This window comes from Falco biarmicus, chromosome 4 (genome assembly GCF_023638135.1).
Source record: "Falco biarmicus isolate bFalBia1 chromosome 4, bFalBia1.pri, whole genome shotgun sequence".
In the NCBI taxonomy this organism is placed as follows: domain Eukaryota; kingdom Metazoa; phylum Chordata; class Aves; order Falconiformes; family Falconidae; genus Falco; species Falco biarmicus.
In genome coordinates this window covers 1,756,152-1,779,116 of record NC_079291.1, presented here as the reverse complement: position 1 = coordinate 1,779,116, position 22,965 = coordinate 1,756,152, and the positions used below count along the sequence as shown (strand labels likewise).

General features: G+C 41.1%; 1 protein-coding gene across 2 annotated transcripts; it reads right to left on the bottom strand.

The window, feature by feature from the left end:
• Positions 1–1,640: 1,640 nt before the first annotated feature.
• CCDC126 (coiled-coil domain containing 126) lies at positions 1,641–17,572 on the bottom strand. Of its 2 annotated transcripts, none has more exons than XM_056336499.1 (4): positions 17,415–17,572; positions 6,450–6,581; positions 5,418–5,822; positions 1,641–2,921 (listed from the first exon to the last, which is right to left on the bottom strand). In XM_056336499.1, exons 3-4 carry the CDS (start codon positions 5,653–5,655, stop codon positions 2,740–2,742), a joined length of 420 nt encoding a protein of 139 aa, XP_056192474.1. In that variant the 5' UTR covers positions 5,656–5,822; positions 6,450–6,581; positions 17,415–17,572; the 3' UTR covers positions 1,641–2,739. The 2 variants fall into 2 exon arrangements, with proteins under 2 accessions (XP_056192474.1, XP_056192475.1); XM_056336500.1 differs by lacking the exon at positions 17,415–17,572 and adding an exon at positions 7,992–12,122.
• Between the last annotated feature and the right edge of the window lie 5,393 nt (positions 17,573–22,965).

The window sequence follows — 22,965 nt, the reverse complement described above, 5'->3', positions numbered from 1 at the left end:
CAACCCAGAGGACTATAGGGATGAATTGTGGCTTGGCCTGACCCCATTTTAGCCAAATACCCAGATCTGCAGGCTCTGACCCACGCCCCAGCTCAGAGCGCACTCAGCTCAGACCCCACTGGTCAATTAAGGCACCCTTGCCAAGCATCTACACGTAACAATCTTCCACAGAAGCGATCTAATTTATAATTAAATTTTACACTTACCAGTCCAAGGGGTTTCCCTTCTTTGACCCTGATGCAAATATCTCTGTTTGGGCATTGCATCTTTTAGGTTGCTCGTCACCCTGACTTCAGCGAGAATCCGGAGGAGTGCCCAGTCAGTAGGTCAGTGCACACAGGATCTCTCCGATCCAGTCTACGGTCGGGCACAGCAAGATGATCGGGGCAAGGCCTTACGGCTGTCCCACCCGGATCGCCAAAACGTTGTCCCAAAATCAGGGTTCTTCACCTGGTGTGCAAAATACAATCAACACAGAGTCGAGATGATTATTTCACGTCTGCGCAGAGATGGGTGCTGTGTGGTAAATCCACAAAGCTAGCATACCTCTTCCTGGTTTTAGGAACCTTATATATAGTTCAACAAACAAAGAAGTTAGCCATCGTGAAACTTGATTGGCTGTAACTCTTTACATAGTAGTATATACAATACACATGCTCCCGAGGATGGCGGGGAGTTACTTTCGCTATTGTAATTACAATATACATGAGGACAGGAGGTTACTTTTGGGTAGTTTGTCCCAGCAATTAGTGGGTTTGCAAATGTTTTTCTTACCCCAGTTCCACAACATTAACTCTTCAGCATCACTGCATCTGTGTTCTGACAGACTCTTCAGGGTCAGTACGTCTGTGTTCTGTTAACTGTATCAGTTCCTTGAACTGGTTCACATTCCTGCTTAGGTTGTTTGTCATCAGTACCAAGCAAGTACCCAGGGAATAAAAATCATAGATAGGTAGCTATGTGATACAAAAACCTATCTTCACATTGTCAATAGAGACTTACAGATTAAAAAGAAATTATGCATCTGTCTTCACTCCTAGATTAAACAGTGAAGTCCCCACCATTAAAGATCTAAACCAGTAATTTTATTTTCTCTTCATTTCTTTCTCCCCTTACCTCTAACTTTAGGAAAATTTCAGGGCATTATAATTTCAAAAGCAAAGCAACTCAAGTGATCATGCAGGAAGAATACCAGAGACACTACTACTAAACTTCAGAGATGTACATTTTTTCCAGTCCAGAAACATCTAGAGCACATGTAGCAGGAATGACAAGACTGTTAAAAAAAAAAAAAAAGGAGCCTTTACAAGCACAATTAAAAATTTATTTTCCTTTCCTCTTTCTGCATTGAAGTGAGTACATGTTTACACAAAATGTGACAGAAAACAATCATCTGCATATGAACTAAGGTTGTAAGTGTATTTTCCTTTAGAACAGTCCAGAATATCAGCATGTCAGCAGGGAAATAGAAGAAAGAACACAAAACTCTGGATAGTATATCATCCAGCACCTCCCAAAAACCCACTCAAAGAACACTTTTGGCAAAAGTCCCTGAACATAAAGCCCCCCCCACCCCAAGCCCCCCCCTCAAATATTCAGTACATTTAAAAACAAACAAAAACCAACACAAAACAACAGGCTCTGTGGCACTTTCTCTTTAATATGACTTCCGTAACATTTTGAAATACAGTGCACCCACACTGCAGTTTACTTTGCTGTAAGGCTAACTTACACATAAGGCAAACATTACCTTAGCTCTCACATATTCCATGGTAAGATACCCTTAGTACATGTATCTCTGTTAAATGCAGAGATGCCTTGTTTCCCTTAATTGCTTTTCCTCCTAATCAAAAAAGGAAATCAGGGAGATGGTGTGCTATGCTCATCACAAATTGCAAGGTACTAAAAAGTTAAAAAGAAACCGCAATGAATAAAAATAAACAGTATTCACATATCCAAAACATATTTCCATCACTTAAATAATTTTATCTGCAATTACAAAATACATACACTTAAATATCTTTGTAAGAAATAATCTTCTAAGATATCACAGATTATGATTTGCTTTTGATAATCTAACTGCCCTAACTCCAGCGTAAAGATATACCTGGACAGTGTTACTACCTAGGATATCTTCCTATTATAATTAATTTTCTTAAATATACAGTAAATTCTCTCTAGCTATTCTGCCAGATAGTGCAAATAAAGACATTCTTTGGGTCACAATTTTAAAATATTACTGCCAATGCTATCCTCAATATTGTTTTAGTAAAGGAGTAACAAAATATTATAAGTATACACATTTTCTAACATCTATTTAACAATGTGTTATCCTCAGTTACATTGGCTTAATGCAGATCACAAAAAATGAATAAGCTACAATACTGCTCACCTATCCAAATGATATGTTGTATTTATACTTAAATATATTTAGAAACCTACCTATAAGTTCCTCATTGCTTTCTGTATATTGTTATTATCCAATGGCATACTACATCAAATCATGATATCAAAATATCTTTAAAGACAACAAAGATCACTTCAGAAGTACTGTTCAAAGGCAATGAAATAATGCTTTGAGAACCTATGCACATAAGTTAGGCCTACATAGAGCCAGCATACAGTATAATAGTTTACGCTTCTTTTACAGTCAGCTACTGCTTTGCCCTAGCCAGAGATAAAAAGCTTGTTTTAAATATTACCCATCATAGATGCAGCAAGGCAAAGTGGCCCTGTTTGCTATCTAGTGTTGCTTGCTGATTTTACACGTTTATTTGAAGTTACTGGCACCTGATTGCTAGTTCCATTAGTGGCATTTGTTGCTGAGCCATTCACAACGATGTAATCAACTTTGTTTTCCAATTTCACCAGGCGTTGTAAGATGTCATCCAGAAGAACAGCAATTGTCCTCTTAAGATCAGCTGAAGATAATGGAAAAAACAAAATCATATTATTTACTATGTGTGGTGAAAAAGAACTGCTATTTCAACATATTCACATCTTAAAGACTTGCTGTCCTTCCTACTATACTCTTTGGGAAAGAATGCAGATTAAGTGTGCAATTAAACAGCTGCTTGATTTTTCTTTAATACCATTTCTCTGTTATTTTAGGCAAGGAAGATACCACCATAATAGTGAACTGTGAAGGAAGCCAATTAAATATTCAAGTGTAAGAACAAAACCACTAGTTGGAGCATTAGACTAATGACTATTTAAAGGCAGTATTTCACATTTCATCCAGACAACAGCACTACAATACCCAGCTATGACACCTTTTAGCCTTGGACAGCAACAGAATATTTTTAAATACTTTCCCTCATTAAAAAAGGTTGTCCTTAACAGCTTTCCTCTAAGTAGCAGTTTTATGAGAAAGTATCTTACCACTTCTTACACAAGCTATAAAGTATGAAAAAAAATTCCATACGTTTAAGCCTATACTGATTGAAAAACAAGAGGAAAAACAGAAAAAAACCCCCTATTTTGGAACATAAAAATGGTAACAACCTTTCAGCAAAAGCTAATTACACTGTTGTCAATGTTCATATCACCACCTTCTCTCATTCTTGGAAAAAACGAACAAACTTACCAAGTTTTACAAGGCGTTAAGTTCCCCCCAACACAGGCAGACACACACAGTCCCCTTTTCTTACCCTTGACACACACACACACACACACACACATATATACCCCAAATCAGTTCTTAACTAACAGGAAAAACTGGAAAGGAAAAACACAGATATTAAAGTGAAAAAAGAAGAGTAACCCAGATAAAATTAAAACATCTGTAGTAAATTTAGTAATTCTTTAAAAAGTCTCAGGTCAGTCCCTCCCTCTAAATTTAACTAGTTCTTGTTTAGTGATATCACCTTGGGGGGGGGGGGGGGGGGGGGGGGGCTACAGGGGGGATGACATGACCGAAACAAACCAAAAAAACCCCACCAAACCCAAAAAAACTGCTTTCCAGTTTGAGCACTCTGCAGTACCATCCTGTGCTCAACAGCCGGGGAAGGAAATGCCTACTCAAGTTGTACGTCTGATGATCAGCATGCAAATCAACAGTGGACTTCATTTTTTTAAAATTAAACTTCAGAAACAACCTCAGAAGGCAAATCTCATTTGGAAATACACTGTAAGACCTATATAGCAGTAGAAAGCTGCAGTACAGAAGGTTTTTTTAAAACAAATCACACAGAGAAGTAATTACACAGTAAAGGCAGAAAATCCTTGAAGGCAAAAAAAAAAAAAAAGTGGGAGGGAAAGGGAGAAGAAAAGAAAAAGCAGTCTCTTATAAAAATGTTAACTTAATGAATGAAAGAATTAAAGGCTGAGCCATTTTGATGCTGTTCTCCTCTTGGGTTGTCTCCTGCTTATCTTGTCACCACAGATTTGCCTCCTTGTTCCTGAGCAGCAGCAAAAAGCGTTCAGATGCATTTTTGCTGTTTGTACTCTGACCAGAGTGCCTATAAAGAGCATCCTACAACTGGCAGAGCGCACCTTTTTAAGGATTCCTTAAGAATGGGATCAAAGTACCTAAATATACATTTGTACATACATATATATATATTAAGTATTTCTTTTTAAGCCTTTTTTCACAAAAAGAAAAAATTTCACAGATATGTTTTTTCCTTTATGACAGAACAGGTAGTTTCCTCAAACCTAACCTGCAAGGGCTTAGCTAGAGCTCATTACAGCCTTCCCTCGAGAGAAGCTATGAGGGACCAGAGTTAAAATTAAGACATTTTTATAGTTTTTCTAAAAAGATCTCAAAACTATGTTTCCTGTATTTCAGAAGACAGTGAATACCGGTCACATATTCATCAAGTTAACAGGTAAATCAGATGGGTACGATGCAACAAGTACGAAAGCTCTAGAGACAAGGGACCTTATCTCTAGCGGCTACTTCTAACCCAAGGGGAGATTCAACTAAATTAATAATTGCCTTGCAGTCTCAAAACTGCAAACTCAACTAGTATGTTGCTTTCTGCTGCTTTTTTACTACTTAAAGAGAAGAAAAATTAAGAAATAAAAGCAGAAAGTTAGCAATGAGGCACAAGCAGAATCTGGAATGTTGAAATGACTTAATCTAAAACTTGGTCCCCATATAAAGCACGTGCTGATTCCTCAATAGCTTAAAATTCAGAAAAAGCAAAATGTTACTGTTAATCCTGTAAGTAACAGTAGTCATACACATGGAGATATCTACAAAATTTCTGGAAAATAAAAGTCTCATGTCTCAAGCTTGATTTTGCACCACTTCTTAATCTTCAACTTCAGTGAATAAACAAAAATCAAATACAGAGAGTTTTTTTCCCTTGAAGAGCAATATATATTACTTAAAAGAAGAAAAAAAAAGTGTAACTTTATAGAGTTTTCAGGAAAAGATACTGAAATAACTAGTATGGATTTTTTCCTCTTACCATATCCTGCCATAGATGCTGCACCTCCACCATTCATTAAATTCTTATTTTCTTCTGCCAGTGCTTTGACATATCTTTTACTTAGATCTAATATCTGTCCACGCAACTCAGCACTGCTTTGGCGTCTTGGATACTGAAAAGTGTAGCGTAGCAACATCAAACCCCAAATGATGCCAAAAACTAGTAAAAACATGCTCAGTTTCTGGGACATATTTTTTCTTGAAAACGTTAGAAACATTTCTGATGAAGGCAAGAGGTGTGCTTTAATTTTAATATAAGTAATTGAACTTGGCTTTGTCAAATTATATTACATATTAAACAAAAATAAGATTTCTATGAAGTGAAAAATCTTCCTGGCTGGATCATCTTGAATACATCTTCTCATGTTGTAGTTGGTCTTGATTCCTGAAATTTGTAAAATATGACTTTGTTATTAAGAACTGCTACAGTCGTTGAGGTCAAGGACAAATACCAGTTTCCAAATGCAGTATTATTGCATAATCTAGCATGCAGTTGTGGATTTGTATCTGGTGAGAAGTGCAGTCATCTTTCTATCTCATGTTATTGACAAGGTTTCCTCCTCTTTTACCAATTTTTATTCTCCAAAAATCAAAACTTCTATGCTTCTATGAATCACCTTAAATATTTTAAATATTGTAATTTGAACGGACATTAAATCCAAATGCATTTCAAACAAAATGCAATATCTAGAAGAGACTTGTAAAACACTTATACACAACATTCTGATGAGTTTTACACATACATCTACACACAAGAAAAGGATCTTGTGAAATTATTCACTTGATTCTTACTCCTCACTTAGAAGCATAGGGCAAGTATAAACAGATAAAATGCAGAACAATTTCTTGGCTGATTACTTAGAAGTTGGGCATCATCCTCTTCTGATTTTACACAGCATTAAGATTTTTTGTTGTTCTGGTGTCTTGCTAATAAGTAAAGAAATAAAACCAAAATTAACTGGCACATTGCATCCACTTTTAGCATTTTACTACCACTGTAAAAATGTCTTACCATAGCAGGCAATTCTGATCCCTCAATAGATTAAGGCTTCATGAGAGAAACAAGTGGTAGGAAAGCTTCAGCAGTTAAACAGCAAATGTCCAGATAATTTGAAGTAATACAAGTCAGACATCTTCAGTAGCTCTGTATTGGGGGCAAAAAAACAAAACAAAGTGCAGGGCTAAAGGAACCTTCATTTTCACATGGAGTGGTTCAAGTTGAGGGCCTCAAGCCACATGCTTTTAAAACAGAAATAAATTTTTCAACCTAACTTGAAGCAATAGTTAGGGAACAACACAGAATCCATTTCCATTTTATTATAAATGCATACATTTGAATGCCCAATAATGGGTTAAAACATACTTTTTAAAAAACACTTGGTAGGAATCTCCCTGAAATGTGTCCCACTTCTTGTGTTATAAGACAGTGACAGCAGATGTTCCAGATTCATCATATATGTGTGTATATATATATTTACATATGTATCATTCTCTTATTTTTCCCCCCTCAAATTAATCCAATCTTTTCAGTCTCTTTACATATGGATACCTCATATTTCTCATGTTTCAGCCACCTCTGAAATGTCTCCAATTATTCAATACTTTTTTGAGAGGGAGCTTCTAGACTGAAGTGACACATTTAACAGAGTTCCTCACCACACTTTCTATAGTAGTAGTCAGGCCTCCATTGTTAGAATATTGAGACTGAATTTCTTATCTTGCTAAGTACTCATCTAAACATAACTCCACCTCCACGGTATTTTACATTGCCTCTGCGGGCCAGTTCAACTGGCCTTATGCCAACGTGCCACCGTCTGCTGCAAACACAGGCGTTACTGCCAGCTGGGTTCCAGCTTGTGCTTGTCCCTTATCTTCACCTTCACTCTTGAGATAATCCTCTCAATAGGCAGGCCAATATGACCGATTCAAGTGGCAAATTTTTGAGGTGTTCTAAAATCAACATGCATATCTAAATTATCCTCAACATGATCCACCCAAGGCAGGGGCAATATTAGGACTTGGACACCAAAATTGCTGTAAAGTAACAAGCTGTCGTGTGTAAAATTCTTTCTAGTAACTGCCAGTACATAAAATCTTACTTTCACTGTTTGGTGTACTAATGTGGGTGGCAATCACAAGTCACTGACGAGGAATAGTTTACTTCACCTAAATTATGGGATATGAGCATGCACATGGACAGATAGCCAACATGCAATACTTTGAAACGCCACTGTAAATCCAGTGGGATGTAATTTGTTCAGTGTGCCTACCCCCCAAAACTGTCTTTAAGACGCAAATTTATCTTGAGTACGTAAAATAAGAGAGAAAACAATAAAAACGTACATTCTACAGTATCAGTGCGAGTATTTGGAATTGTGGGGTTAAAGATCTCCTGAAACAGATCCCCCCTAAACATGAGCTAACCAGAACTTCTTTTCCCTAGTTCTTTGCCAAATCCATGGCTCTGCACTCAGACTTTAAAGCATAAACTGCACCTACATCATCATGCATCTACATAATCCCTGAATAGTCAAATATATTGAAAAATAGTTACATTTGAGGTCCAGGAGTAGGGTATTCACATGATGGCTCAGAAGACCAAATAGTACCTCTCCAGGAGAGACAAGTTTCAACCCCATTACTTTTTTTAAAAAAAGTCTGAAAATAACAGATAGCTCTTGCAGAATTTTGGTTCAGTTCTCCACAGATCTCCAGCTGTATCTCATCCTGAAGCATTTAGACAGTATCACTACAGAGCTTTGGAGTGGAAATAACTCTGCCATCACACTGTAAATAAGACCACAAGCCAGGATAAGAGTCCCAGCCAAGAGGAACAGATTGAATAAACTCCTGCCAAGGAGCAGTAAGAATTGCAGGCTGGGTCTCTGCCACGTATCTTTGATGCACAGTGCACACGCTGACTATTGAAACTAATGGAAATCAAGGACTTAACCTGCTGGGCAAATGGCATAACACCCAAATACTAACACTCGGCAACGGAACTGGGAGTAAGGTATACCAAAGTGAAGGGAACTATATGCACTTGTCACTTTTCCTATGCATTTTTAGAGGCCATTCTCCCTTAATGAATTCCAGCGTAATTTCAAAGTTCTAGAGACACGGTCTCCTCCTCCTTCCTGAAATGTGCACTTCTAGTGACCCGTAACACACTCCATGCAAGACCATTCCTGCATTACATGGTGCGCAGTAACAAACAAATAAACACAAAAAGCAAGCTTATACCCATGTGATTTGCAAGCAGGAAAAAAGGGTATCAGAGCAGAAGGTGTACTTATTAGGGAGAAAAATAGCACAATAAGTAAGATGGATGAATTGGAATACTCTTTTACCTCTTGCTGCCCTGAAGGGTCAGCACTTCTCTACAAGAACATTATAGTTTAAACAAAACCTGTCCTCAAAATGGACCTTTCTTTTCAGTAATTCAGAAGTAATATCCTGTGAGATAACAGCATAGATATAAGAAACACTGTCTCTTGTGACTGTCTCTTTCTTCTCCCTCATTGTCTCAACTCCTGCTTACTCACTGCTCCCTGAGCAGGGGAAAAAGGAAGCCGAGACTTTCTTCTTTACACTGACTTCGCCCAAGTAGGAACCCAGGGCAACCACTCTTCAACCCCAGCTAAAGGGCTTTTATGGCAAAGGAGGGCAAAGCACTGCAGAAAGCAACAGGGAAAAAGGGCACATCAGAGCTATGCCTTGTTGGAATTCCTACCATTCCTAACCACAGAGGCCGAGACAAAAGGAAGAGGACCATGAAGATGAAGGAGTACAGCCGGGACAAAATTTGAAAATCTGAGGAGGGAAAGGAAAAAACAAAAACCGAACCAAGGAAAACAAACAAAACCAAAAAAACGCCATGACAAACACCACCACCAACAAACCCCCAAAAAATAAGAACAGCCAAAAAAACCTAACAATAAACAAACAAAAATCAAACAAAACCCCTGACCCAAATGCGCAGGCAAAGTGGCAATCCAAGAACGTACCAAGAAGAGAGTATCTTCCAGATAATCCCTTCAATAGGCAGCCTGAAGTGACCAATTCAAGTGGCCATTTTCCAAAGTTCTTTAAAAATCAACATGCATATCTAAATTATTCTGAAAATGACAAGCCCAAGCCAGGGGCAACATTAGAACTTGGAACTACAAGCAATTCCTGAAGAGAGGATCTGAAACTAGGTTTGCCCTTCACAGACATATAAAGAGTTTGGTTTTCTTCGCTGTTGCCAGTGCTGGTTGTTTAAGAAACGTATTGCTAAAGACTGCCAACATGGATTTAGGATTGTCCAGCGGTACCACCACAAACACTGACAGACGTGTCTGGCAGTGAACTAAGGCACTCATCCTCTCCAAAACAAAATAATGTCTCTATCCTCTGGAGCTGTGTTCCAATATCAGTCATATCTAAATTATATTAATTGAGTGCATGAAACAAAAGGAATAAGGGCCAAAGAAAAGGCAAGAGAAAATCCATTACTATATTTTCTATAATAAAGCAAAGTTCCAGGATCTCTGATGCTACTTAAACATTAGCATTGGACTTCAGTCTGAATACTGACCCTTCTCCACAGAAACCAGCCCACACTTAGAAAACACCATACTTGAATTTTGTTGCAAAGTCTTCCTCAGATTCTGCTTTACTTATTCCCAGCAAAACCCAGAGATTATATTCACGTAGAACACAAAAAATGCAACAGTCTGTAAGGCAAAGGAATGCCTCATACACCCTCTGAAACAACCCTGGGGTATCGTGAAAACAAGGCTTACTCAAATCCTTAAAAGATTACAACACACCCTACAGCACCGTCAGTTCTTCTAGTCAAGTCACCTCATGAAAGACCACTACATATTTGTCATCATTTTTCTATTCCACCCGAGAGATCTCAGCCTTCCTAAACCACTAGAAGTGGTTATCAGCACCAGCCTGGTAAATTTACAACTGTGCTGCAAACATGGTGTGTACCTTCTAGTTTTGAAAAATGTATAGGACAGATGAAGATGATTATTTGTAAGAGGAAAAGAAAGCAGCAGGCCCATCCGGTATTTTTGGTAGTTACTAGTAAGCAGCTTTAGCAAAAAACTAACAAAACAGAATCAACAAGAGGCGAAGAATAAAGAAAGCTGAAGCCTGAGAATCCCATTCTGTTCAAGGATCAAAAAGACTTGAAGGATAAAGTCAAGAAAAATGCACTGAAAATAGTATTGTTAATATATAGTCCCATAAATTCACCTCTTTGGTTATACATTTTGAAAACTAGAATGGCGAATACTCAGGTAGTTGTTCTTCAGAGATACCCTAGAGACCTATATAGGTCTCTAATGAACTACTATATTAAGAAAGCAGCCTTGATAAACAGGAATTTTAATCCATCTATTACTTACTACCATAATACTTATCTGCCAAATTATGATCACTGCCAAATTATCATCAACACCACAATAGAGGAAATTCAAAAGCAAGTCTAGCTTTGCAATGAGTTGTTATTACTAACCGTATAAACACAAGAAGTGATTTATCAAGACAGAGACTTAAAAAAAGAAAAAGCCAGATACAGTCATAGGAGACTGCATCCAACTACAGACAGAAGAAGGAGGGGTAAAAAAACTTGTCATGCAACAGACAGCAGACAGAAATTAGGACAGGATAAATAAAAGCTGACAGTAATAATTACTATTAAATAATTGTACAGTATGAAATAGGAATTTATTACAATCTCAGTGGTAGCCTAACAAATTTATGAAGTTATTAAGGATTTTAAATCAACATATTAAAATTATGTCTATATGAGAAACAACTCTGAGTACAGTGAGGGTACAGTATTAGTAAACAATAAGCTGTGCTGTAAACAGACGTGATGATACACCTCTACAATAGCCAACAAATGTTTCAGGAAGACAAAAATCACAGGGCACCAGAGAATATTTCCACTGTTCTATCAACTGTATCCTACCAGTTTCCTTATTTTTATCTATTTAGAGTGTGCTCCACCCAGCCCATTTACCTCTGCATCCTCCAAAATCTTTTGTTTTCCAACAGAAAACTTTGAGCATCACCATTACTCAGCTGGCAGACATTGTGCTTACCATTCCAAGAGCAGAAAGGCTAGTTCTATGTTATTTGGAAGCCTGCTAGCACAGTCGCTGTGCAGCAATGAATATGGGAAGTCTAAAGAATGACTGACACACAAAAACGCATAGAATGTTTCCACTGACCAATTTTTCACTGACCAATTTAATCTTTGAAGACAGGGGCAATGAAATAAGCACCAAGAAGCCCAAAAGTTACATGCTGAGACTTTTTGGAACACCAAAAATGATGTCTGCATTCTGGTAATTTGCAGTCTTAGATGACTGTTGGTTGGTTTAGCAGTAGGAGAAAAATTGGCATGAGGTGCAGCTGACAAAGAGGTGCCCAAAGAAGGAAAGCGTATCCTGTTACATAGGACCATAACTCCTCGCAATACACAAACTTCAGTTCTCTATTCCTAGACATAACACCGTTTAATAAATCATCTTACCCACATAATTCATATTTTAAACTGGTGCCCAAGGAAGAACCACAATCCTCGTATCTTTAACAGCACATGAGTTCTTGACAAGATGTCAATAAAACCATTTTCCTGTACCGGCACCTAGGTACTGGTGACTGGCAGACCAACACTACCTTTTGGTTCCCAGGTTCATTCAGACAGCTGCATAGAACCATAAAAGAGCAGAACATCATACTTGGAAGCAAACAATTAACAGCAGTGCATGTCCCCAGACAAGTGAAACCATGTTGCAGCTGTCTTTTGACAAGATCAGCTCTCAGCTTGTTAAGTATTCCTATTATTATTGCTGTAAAATTTGCTCAACGGAAAAATGTCACCAGCAGAGATGGAAAAAAGAAGAAGGATACCCTATCAACAAAACCTCAGCAATGCCTGACACAACAAAGCACATCAAAATGCTGTATCCGTGGGCTGATGAGACTTGAGGGTCTTTTGAGGCTGCATCATAGATCAGTCAATAGAAGAGAGAATTTATATTACTACCTGCTAGGCTCAAGCAAAAAGAATAGCACTATACAACACGCTGCCACCTTAAGGATAGGCAAGAAGGCATACGTCTAGCAAAATAAAAGGCTGCCCTATCGGTATGACAGCTGCTGGACCACAGGTTTTAGTGGTTCTGTACCACTTTTGGGATGCGCTGCCAAAGGAGTCTGCCTAGTGCTTGGTGTCTTTTCCAGGACATCTATCTATCTTTATACCTTATCCCACAGCATATGTTCCTTCATTCCCTGTCCCTGCACGACCTAGACTTGCAATTAACCAAGGAACTAGGAAAAAAAAAAATATTATCTCTTTGCCTTATTGCTACCTGCCTTTCAGGGAATACCTTTAATGGATATAGTGAAATCATAGAAAGCCATGAGGTTTAAGAGAACAGAAAAAACGGATAACTAACTATCAAGAATACCTATTCTTCTACAGTGCTGCAACAAAGAACGAAAATCTTGCATGCTCCCACCAGTCCCTGTCTCTCAATGCAGCCAAAGGGTATTCTGGGCCAACAAAAGTCACAGCTCACCAAGCAGACAGATGTTGTCACTGCCTACAAGCTGCTGGGACAACCTCAAACGTACCTTAAACCAGGAACAGTTTTAGCCTTCCTACAGGCCTCTAAGAACAGCTCACAACCTATTTGTTTTGTTGCTGGACTTTGAGTTGAAAGCAAAAACATACTGCTTTAGACTTGACAACCCACGCATCAAGTTTACAGTGGCTCTGGTATAAAATTATCTGAGTGCCCAAACACCAGACTACCTTTTGCCTGTCTATTTTAGAAATACTGGTAACTTGCTTCTAATTTGAATTAATTGTAGTCCTATTTGCATTGTTTTTATTTTACACTTTCTGTCCACAATTGCTTTTAATTTGCATTACATCTAAGGAGACTGCTTAAGTACTTTTTGATACCTTAAAGTATCCTGGCTTTTTTTCAGTGCCTCCCTCCTATATTTTGCCTACTACTGCCAGTGAATACTTTTAAAATAAACCAACTATTTAAAAACAGAAGGTTCCTTGCCTGTGGGCAGTCAGCCAAGATTCAAGATTTTGAGAAGGGAAATGACTTGGCAAGAGTTGTGAAGAAAACTAAAGAAAGCAGATATCAATGGGGACAGCATGTTATACTTGCTGAAGTTCCCCTCCTCCCACTGGATCCATCTGGGCCTCAAAATGTTTCTATGTCTCTGTATCAGCTTCTTAAAAAAACAGAACCCAACAAAATCTCAGCTTCGTTCCATCTGGGACACTTCCCTATTTTTCTTTATGCTCTATTGCTGCCGGTCAGGTCACACGTAGGACCCTTGCTCGTAAGAACTGCAGTTATGACAGAGCACAAGGTACCTTTTTAGCTTCCCATTTCCCTGGTAAGATTGCCACAATTTTTTCGTTGCATTTGAACACTAGGCTATGACAAGTACTCCCCTGCAAAGTCCCAGCTAGTACCTCTACTCCCTTGTGAAATTCCACAGCTGTGTTTGCACCACTCTTTCCAAAGCCCCCGGGCCTCCAAAACTTCCCTCTGAGATGATAATGTTTAGCTAATTTTAGCTAGTTTTACAGAGAGCCATACCTGCAAGATGATAAATGTAGGGTACTGAGAAGAGAGATTTGCACTGAACATTTCAAAGAGAACTAAAAGGAAGTGGGGGGTGTCATTAAAGAGAACTAAAAGAGGAGGGGAGGGGGGAGTCAACTAACAAAGCAATGGTTGCAATGCTGGAGAGATCGGTCCTGCAGAACTGGTTGTACACGTAGACGCAGTGCAGCATCCACACAAACACAATTCTCATAGAATGCTAACATGAAAGCTTGTACCACTGGGGAGAGAGGAAGAATTTAGTCTGGTTTTATTTGAAGAAACCTGCAGAATTTAAACTGAGTATGGACGTGTGCAAGGTGCCCAGCAAAGTACGTTTCCGTGGCAAAACGACAATACAGACCGGGCCTCAAATTCATGCTCCTTCCCAGGAGGCTGATCCAGTTGAAGATTTTAGGAAAATATCACTGGAGGAAACATTCACGACAGGTAAGATCTCTTCTTCTACATCTTTTTATTATTTCTAGATTGACTTGTCAGCTTATGTTAGCATAGTAAGGGTTATGACAGAAAGTAGTTAAGCACAGCAGCACAGTGGTATGCACTGCAACATGTTTTATTGTTAAAATTAAGTAGAAGGTACCCAAGATTTAACTGGATTATATATATCATGGCAGCCTCTTATTTCTTTGATATTACTGAAGAGACCAATTTCAGTCGAGTAAGTTTTAAGTCCTCTTGTCTAGGCCTCTAGTCTAAGCTCTGGTTTACATAGGCAAAGTACCTATTTAGTTCTGAACAATCCAAAATTAACCTTTTAAATTGGCAAATGGTAACACAAATAATTTTTGTAAAGTCGATAATCATAAAAGAAAATTTAGAAGACTATTAATAATGCTTAGTTGAGGAAACCCAGCCCATCTAATGGTACAAGTTTTCAATCACAGGTGAAAGAATTTGTCAAATAACAAATACCATATGAAGTACATTTTAGCAGTAAACTTGTATCAGGACAAAACACATTCATTTGCATGCCCGAACCCCACAGATTTTTGACAGCTAGTCAAACAATTTAATGACTGTTTTTGACACTTACTAGTCTTCAGATACATTGACTACACAGCTGACAATTTAAGCTGACAGCATGCATTTATCCTACTTACAGTTTGGGCAAGATGCAAACACTAGCACCCTTAACTATTCTTGGAAAACGTACAAGTGATCATGAACTCCCAGGAAAATATCTTACTTTTAGCAGTTAAATGACGTCCAATCCCCACGCTAAATCACAGTATGTGATTAACTAATACCAATGCCTCCTTCAAGAAGCTGAAAGCCAAACAAAATCCCTAAAAGCAGAGACTACACAAGCTTAAAAAAAAAAAAAAAAAAAAAAAAAAAGAGTAAGGAGCTTTATTTCCAACTGTAAAAGTTTTAGGAAAAAGACCTATTTACTAGACCAAAGGAATTCCAGCATAATTACTTAATCCTCTAGAGATCTCAAGTACCCAAAATGAATTATTAAAAATTATATATTCTAACACATAAAATAACAAAAAGAGGCCAGAATAATTCAGGCTTTATACACATGGGAGTCTCCAGCAGTCAAAACGGGAACAAAGGTAGCAATAAATTTCTACATCTGATCTAAAACTGCAATCGCTCCACTTGCAACACTAGAATAAGATGCTACTTACAAAGTACTATCCTCTTCATATCGTTTACTTTCTTTAATATTCTCATGAGCGAGAATGCAATTCATGACATTTGCTCCAAAATAAACACATTTAGTTAGAACAAATCACATGCATCACGCTCAGCATGTTAATACTCTGAAGGTTCTGTTGAAAAAAAAAAAGTCACAATTTCTACAAAGCTCACTTTTCACAGTGAAAAACTGTGTCTTTCCGCAACCCCCAATTCACCCACTGAGGTGGCAAAACAACAACCAAAAAAACCCCAAACAACAACAACCCCTGTGCCCCCAGTTGTTAACCTGACCTACACTGCACTAAGAAACTCCATATTATGTCATAGGACAGAACAAAAATTCTTTCTGCTTTTCTTTGTGGTACAGAAACACAAAAACTACGCTCCATTCTAGTTGTCAGTATCTTTTAGGTTACAAGACACATGAAAGAGAATTTACAGGATGCTACCATGTTAGATTAAGAAGCTGAAAAGAAAGTTGATTAATAATGAATGATTAACGGTGCTATAGAAATAAGGAGAGATAACAGTATATAGCGAAATAAATTTAATGCAGGATCAAAAAGGTAGTTAAAACATCATCAGATGTTACATATAAAAGCCGTTTTATTGTACTGTAAGAAGGAAGCATTATTCCACAACTCTTGCTGTCAAGAAGTTTTATACATTATAATATCCAAAAAGCAAAACAAAACTTTTTTTATGCAAAGTTGTTAGTGCCAATAGATCACTTCACCTAACATTGTTAAGGATCTTGCCTTTGCTTGAACAGGAATTAAGCAAACAAAGAAAATTTCCTCCTCCTAAGTGCCATCACATCCCTGTATGCATGCTCTACCTCTTCGAAAGTTAAGTCCTTACACTACCAGCAAGGCATCAATCTTGCCGAGTCACTGCAGTCATAGTTTATGCCAGGAAGACCACTGCACACGAGGAAGGAAACCAGCAAACCCTTGTTTCCTTCAGGGCTCCCTCCCCGCCCAAGGGCACTGCACCACAGCGGTGGTTACCCAGCCGAAGGGAACGCTCAGCCGCGGCGGGCAGCGGCACACCCCGCACCCGAGCAGCTGCCAGCGGGCTCTGCGGTGGCCCCGCCACCAGCCACCGGAGACCCGCGCTGCCGCCGGTAACCGGAGCTCAGGGAGCAGCACCCCGGGGGACCGACCTGCAGGCAGCGCCCGGGCAGCCCCGCAGCACGACCCGCTGCGCAAGGGCAGCGCGGGCACGGGGGGCGCAGCGGGGGCTGGCGGCTGCACAGAAGCACGGCCGAAGCCAGCAGGAGGATAAACCTGCCCCGCAGCGGGGGGCGAGCCCGAGGGAGGGGGAGCTCAAAGCTGGGCGCTCAAGCGAGGTGAAACCCGGGGTTCGGCCGGCAGGCGCAGCCAGGCTGCGGCCCCCCGCCTCCCCCTTCGCCCCCCGCGGCCGAGCCCGGCGCTTCCACCCGCACCCGCCCGGCGGGGCCGCCCCGTCTCCCCACACGGGCTGCCGGGCCCCCGCCACCCTCGCGTCGACCCCGCTCAGCCGGAGGCCCTTCCTCGCCCCCTCCCCAGCCGGGGGGCACAGCTCCTCCGCGCCGCGCCCCCGTGTGCCGCCCGGCGCGGCGCCTCAGCAGGACGCGGCAGCCCCGTGGCAAAGCCCCCCCGGCACCCGCCCGCTACCTCCGCTCCCGGCCCGCGCCCGCCTGACAGGCGCCGCTCGCTCCGCTTCCGCCCGCCTCGCGACGCACCGCGACGCACCGCCCGAAGCCACGCCCCTTCCCCCGGCCCGGCCCGGCGCGGCCCAGCGCGCCGCCGCGCGCCCCCTGCCCACCTCCTCGGCCGCCGGGGGCGGGGCGCGGGAGAGGCGGGGCGGCCGGGAGAGGCGGGGCGGCCGGGCCAGGCGGGGCGGCCAGGCCAGGCGGGGCGGGCCGTGCTCGGAGGAGGAGGCCCGGCCTCAGGGCCTCGGTCTGCCGCCAGGCCGGCGGGGACAGCCACAGCGCGTTGCCGGGGAGCGAGGCGGGCTGCGTGAGGGCCGGGAGGGCGGCACGTAACTGCGGGCCTGGCGGGCCTGCCCGGAAACGTTCACCGTCGGGCTCCGAACAGGAACGCATGGGAAGCTGGAAAGCTGCGTGGCCGTGGCCGGCAGTTCCCGCTGACGTCCATAAGTAGAGTGCCTGCAGCAGGACGTGGCAGGGAAGGTACCGTGCCTGCCCTCTAACGGCAGTGAGTGCGGGCGGTGGCCGCGGAGATGAGCTCCGTCCCTCGGGTCTGGTGCAGGGACACTTCACCCCCAGCCATACTCGCTCTCGTAACCCGCAGCTGCACAGGCTGCTCGTGGCTGGGGCGGTGTATAGACTCCCACCGTGACAGCCACGTAAACACAACACGCTGTGGGTACTGGCCTGTGATAGCGAGTTACCTCAGGCTCTTCCTGCAAGGGGATGCTTGAAGGACGTTGACATCAGTGAGCCGTAAGGGCACACAACAGCTGCAGTGTTGCAGGTACGCAGGAGAACCTATTGTTCACCTTAGTTCAGTCCCTTCAGGATTGTCCCTGTCGCGACAAACTGAGCAACGCGTTACAGGTCAGATGTTGCAACTGAGTGTAGGGAAAGGTTCTGTTTGCAACATTGCAACTGTAAAATAAACATAGTTACAAGTGGGGTCCTGGCAGCCTGCTGATCCCACCACCGCTCCAGCTCCCCATCGGTCCCCCCACACCTGCAGCTTTCCCTGTGTGTGTCAGAGGCTACCTGGCTCCTTTCGGGGTTTCAACCGGTTTTTTCTTCATGGATTAGAAGTAGGAAAATTCAGCGTTTAAATCCATTGCTCCAATAAAAAAAGAGGTATCGATAGCTCAGAGGGCTTAGTAGCCTAGACTTAAGTCGATAGACAAAACTGTTGGCAGCTGACACCATGTCAACTAGTGAATCATAAAACTTTCTAATGTCAACTAGCTCACAGTCCCTTATTTCAGAGACTTGTGAAACATTTTGGAAAAGTTGGTTGTTTTTTTCTTGGTGGTCTGGAAAATATCAGCGTTCACCTGAGAGTTAATTTAAATTAGAGAAAATTAGGCAATTGTTGAACTGAATAGAAGGCTGTTCCCACAGGGAATTCAGAAGCAGCTGCATTGCAAGAATGATTTGATTTTGATTATTTGATTTATTTGATTATGAAATCCATCCCATGGACAAAAGTCTTTTGCTAAATTATACCATGTTGAATGAGGACAGGCAGAAAAAAAAAAACCAGCTCTGAAATATTTGAGTAAGCTTTTGAGTGAACAGATTGACTATCTATTGTGCAGCACCAATAAAATTATTGCTAGAAGTATTATCTGCTAAAGCAGAATCGCCTCGTCAGTTTCTGTGGGTATTTTCTCATGAAGATTTCCTCTTGAAAAGATCAAAAACAGATGGTCTGAAATGGACTTCACATAACAAATGTACCGCAGCTATTTACTGCCATTTATTACTACACTATTTGCTCAGTGATTAATCCTTTATTTTCACAGATGTGCAGTGAACAGCTGTAATGTCTTTACAAATATAATTTATATGGTATTTAGAGCTTACTAGGGAGAGAAAGGGAAATCTGTCAATGGTGTAATAACAGGAAGATTTGCTCCTGGAGGTCACAAAATTGTATTAAGAAATCTGTCTCCATTATAAACGTACCCTCCGTTGACAGGATTCCTCAACTATTAATAACATTCTTAATTCCTGTTGCCTGAAGGCCTCAAGTATTTCGTCATCTTTCATGACATGCATCTCACAATACTCTGTGATACTTTTCCCCCTTACCCAAGGTGTGTGGTAAAAAACATATCACAAAACATTATCAAGCACCTTGTTTCTCCTTGGTGACATATGAAAATCAAACCTTAACAGTGTTTACATGGTCCTCATATTTGTGGGTTATAATATTCTCAGCACCATTTCAAGGGATAGATAAAAGCCCAGGATTGCAGGAGTAAAAACCTGCTGTACTGCGGTATTATTTTTCTGTATTATTTTTCAAAATCCAAAAAAGCAAAAACAGGTTGCTGCTGCAATATTAACTTTGTTTCTTTCCCATGCCATTCACTCTCTGTAGACTATCCTTCTGACATTAATTTGCATATTTATTGCTCTTTCCTTTTCAAATGCATATTAAGATTTTCCTCTCTTATATGTTTAGACAGCTTATTAATGGTAATGGCTAGAAAGTGGCATTCTAATCAATATGCTTTGTGATTAGTGTACCTGCTGCCTTAGCAAATTGATTAATCCTCTAATCTGTATACGTAGATAAGAATATAAGCAACCTTATACTTACCTTACTGCCACTCCTATTTTCCTCTCTTCCTCAGCCCTTCTCCATAGTTTATACCCTTTCACTTTTGGAAATGGGCCTAATCTGGGCCCATCTTTCCCTCCAAAGTGCATTTTTTTTTCCCCAAATTGTGAATACCGTATATTCATTACTGCATTAAAGCTAACAATATATTACAACAATGTATTAATATTACCTGAAAAAGCTCCGTAAGACATGACTGAAGTACATACAAATTATGTCACGTTGGTGTATCCTCTAAGCCATCTCTAGCTGTTTTCCGTGTTTGAACCATCTTTCATTTAGCAGAGAGGCTCCCAAAGACACAGACCAACTTTGCAGTCTTACTAAGTAAAAAATAGTTAAAGCTGAAATATAGTATCAAATAATTATTTTCTTTTTACTCCAGGAAACTATGGTAAAGTTATTGTAGAGAACAATGAAGGCAGAAGTTACAGAAAAAATGGTGAAGAGAGCCTGTAGTTTTCTATTTAAAATGTAAACTCGATCAGACATTTTAAGAATTGGTATTTGTATCAGTGATTGCTCTTTTTCTATTGGGCTTAATTGCTAGAACATTTTAAGATCACAGCAATGAAAAAGTCCCGTTGGAATAATGCAAATGTCCTGAATGTGTGCATTAATGTTTGTGTAACTCTCAGGAGCTGGAATCGCAATGGGGGCTGTAGCTAGGTCTTCTATATGTACATCTTAGCAAAAAGTATATTCCTGTCCTGTATTCTCCTGACGTTTTCCCTCCCTCTCCTGCTTGGTTTATTTCTAGTGTAACCGTTATGTATTTTCAATGGATTCTTCATATGCCATTTTTTCAGTGATGCACCTTATAGGTAGAAGACTAATAAGCATTTTCATTCCAGAATTTAAGCATGCCCTTTATGCCCATTCCCTTTTGTTCCTGGAGTTAGATTATAGATAAAATCAGCTATGATCAGAATCAGATTATGGCAGAAGAATATGTGATCTTGTAGCAGAATAATTGTTTTATTAATAAAGGTACACTTGAAAAGGGAGATAAGCAAATCTATCTACTGGATCTGAATGGAGTAGAGCTGGTATAAAAGACACATTACGACATGGATTCAGAATGGCTTTTGGCAAGTGAGACATCATCAGAGGCTAAGACTCAGGCCAGCCTCCTAGGAATGAAAATTGAATTGTAATTAAACAAGAGCTGGCTAAGGAGTTGGCTAAAACCTTTGAAGTAAGTGACATGCAAGAAACTTTCAGCCAAAATGAGGTTTTTTACAAACCTAGAGGATAAGGAAGATCTTTCCCCAATACTGCTGCCTTTGCCATTGTGAGCTAATTTACTCTTTGATTATTTGCTTCTGATTCATGAAGGAAAAAGAGGAAGAGCTGGCATGTACAGTTCCAGCCTTCCATTTACAGTGGAATCAAGAAATAATCAAGATCATTTATGGTCCAGGTAGGAAGCAATACAAACCATTTCCATAAAGATGAGTGTACACCAAGGCTCTGTTAGAACCTCGAGCTGTGGGTCAAGCTGTGGATGAGCAGCCAGCGTTAATGTGGCTTCTCCACTGGAACACCTTGCCACCTTGCTACCACAGTAGCTGTTGGAGACCCAATGTGATGGGCTGTGGAAAGGGAAGCAACCGGTTCTGTGGACACTGCTATTGTCTAAAGTCCTGGGAGCATGCTTCACGTAGCAAAGTTATTTGATTTCCAGGGAACCATCTCCTGCCTGCAAATCACCACCGAGTGCCTCATTCCTTTTGGAGAATACTCACTTAGATAGGCACTCAGTTAGGCTGGTCATTCCTTGGTTACAGCCACGGTGAACAAAAAGATAACTAGCCCCAGCCAGAGCAGGAGCTTGGGCAGAACAGCCTCTCAGCCCCGAAGGGCAGATCTTGCCCCAGGAAGATGCAGAGCTGGGGCAGCAGCAGCGGCTGAGCTATCTGCTACCAGTACTGGCAAAAGGCTGGGAAAGGGGGGAGAGCACTGCTTCTGGAAAGGGCGGGTGCTGGACACTCGTCTTTGCCTGCTCTCCTGTTTTTTTGGGTGCAGACAGAGCAAGTCTGGCTGTTTTGTCATCTTTGGACATTTTCTGACCCAAGGACCTACCTATTTGACCTCGGTGCTGAGCCTCTGCTGCCTGCAAGGTATGCGCTGCTGCAGTTCTTGGTGTGTGCCGGAGGAAGAAGTGCCAAAAACGCACAGGGGGAACAGAGAAGCCCTATAATGTGACTGAGCAGAAAAGATAAGCCTTTTGATAAAATCCTGGTTAAAAGGAAATTCTCAAGATTGTAAGCAAAAGGTTAGCCCTTTGTTTCCTAGAGGAATTCAAGATTGAATCATGTGGCTTCATTTTCAAATTTGTACAATAAAAGCAACCTTCCAGCCCCGCATGTTAAGTAACCGTTCGCCCTAGCAAGTGATATGGAGAAATAGTGTGAAATGGGGACAATGGACATCGACTGTGATTGTATATGTCTGCCCAGGAATGTGGGTATGGTGACTGGTCATGGGTGCGGTGTCTGGTCACATAGGCACACAGCTCTGAGGAGACGCCTGCCCTTCTTCCTCTAACAAAGGGGAGACCCTGCCCTTCCTCCTCTAACAAAGGGGCTATTTAAAAAAGAATGAGAAAAGGATGAGAGATATTCCAATGCTATCTAGAGGGAGGGAGTGCTAAGTCTTGCTGGAGAAGACCGCTCCTTGCTGGAGGCGCAAGGAGACGATCGGATGGTCACAAGGACATGAATCACCACTCCTTGCTGGAGAAGATCCGATGGTCACGGGTGGTCACAGGAACATGAATCACCTACAAACCTGCAAGACCACCACATTCCAGGCAAAGGACTGATAAGCTAATAAACATACGAAGCAGGTTTAGGTAACGAATATGTATAGGCGTTAATTGAATATT

What these genes read in the sequence shown, in the direction of transcription:
- CCDC126 (XM_056336499.1), bottom strand. Translation starts at nt 5,655, where the DNA reads ATGTTTCTAACGTTTTCAAGAAAAAATATGTCCCAGAAACTGAGCATG. An exon ending in AGCATCTATGGCAGGATATG is followed by an intron (nt 2,922 to 5,417) that starts GTAAGAGGAAAA and finishes CATTATCTTCAG; the next exon opens with CTGATCTTAAGAGGACAATT.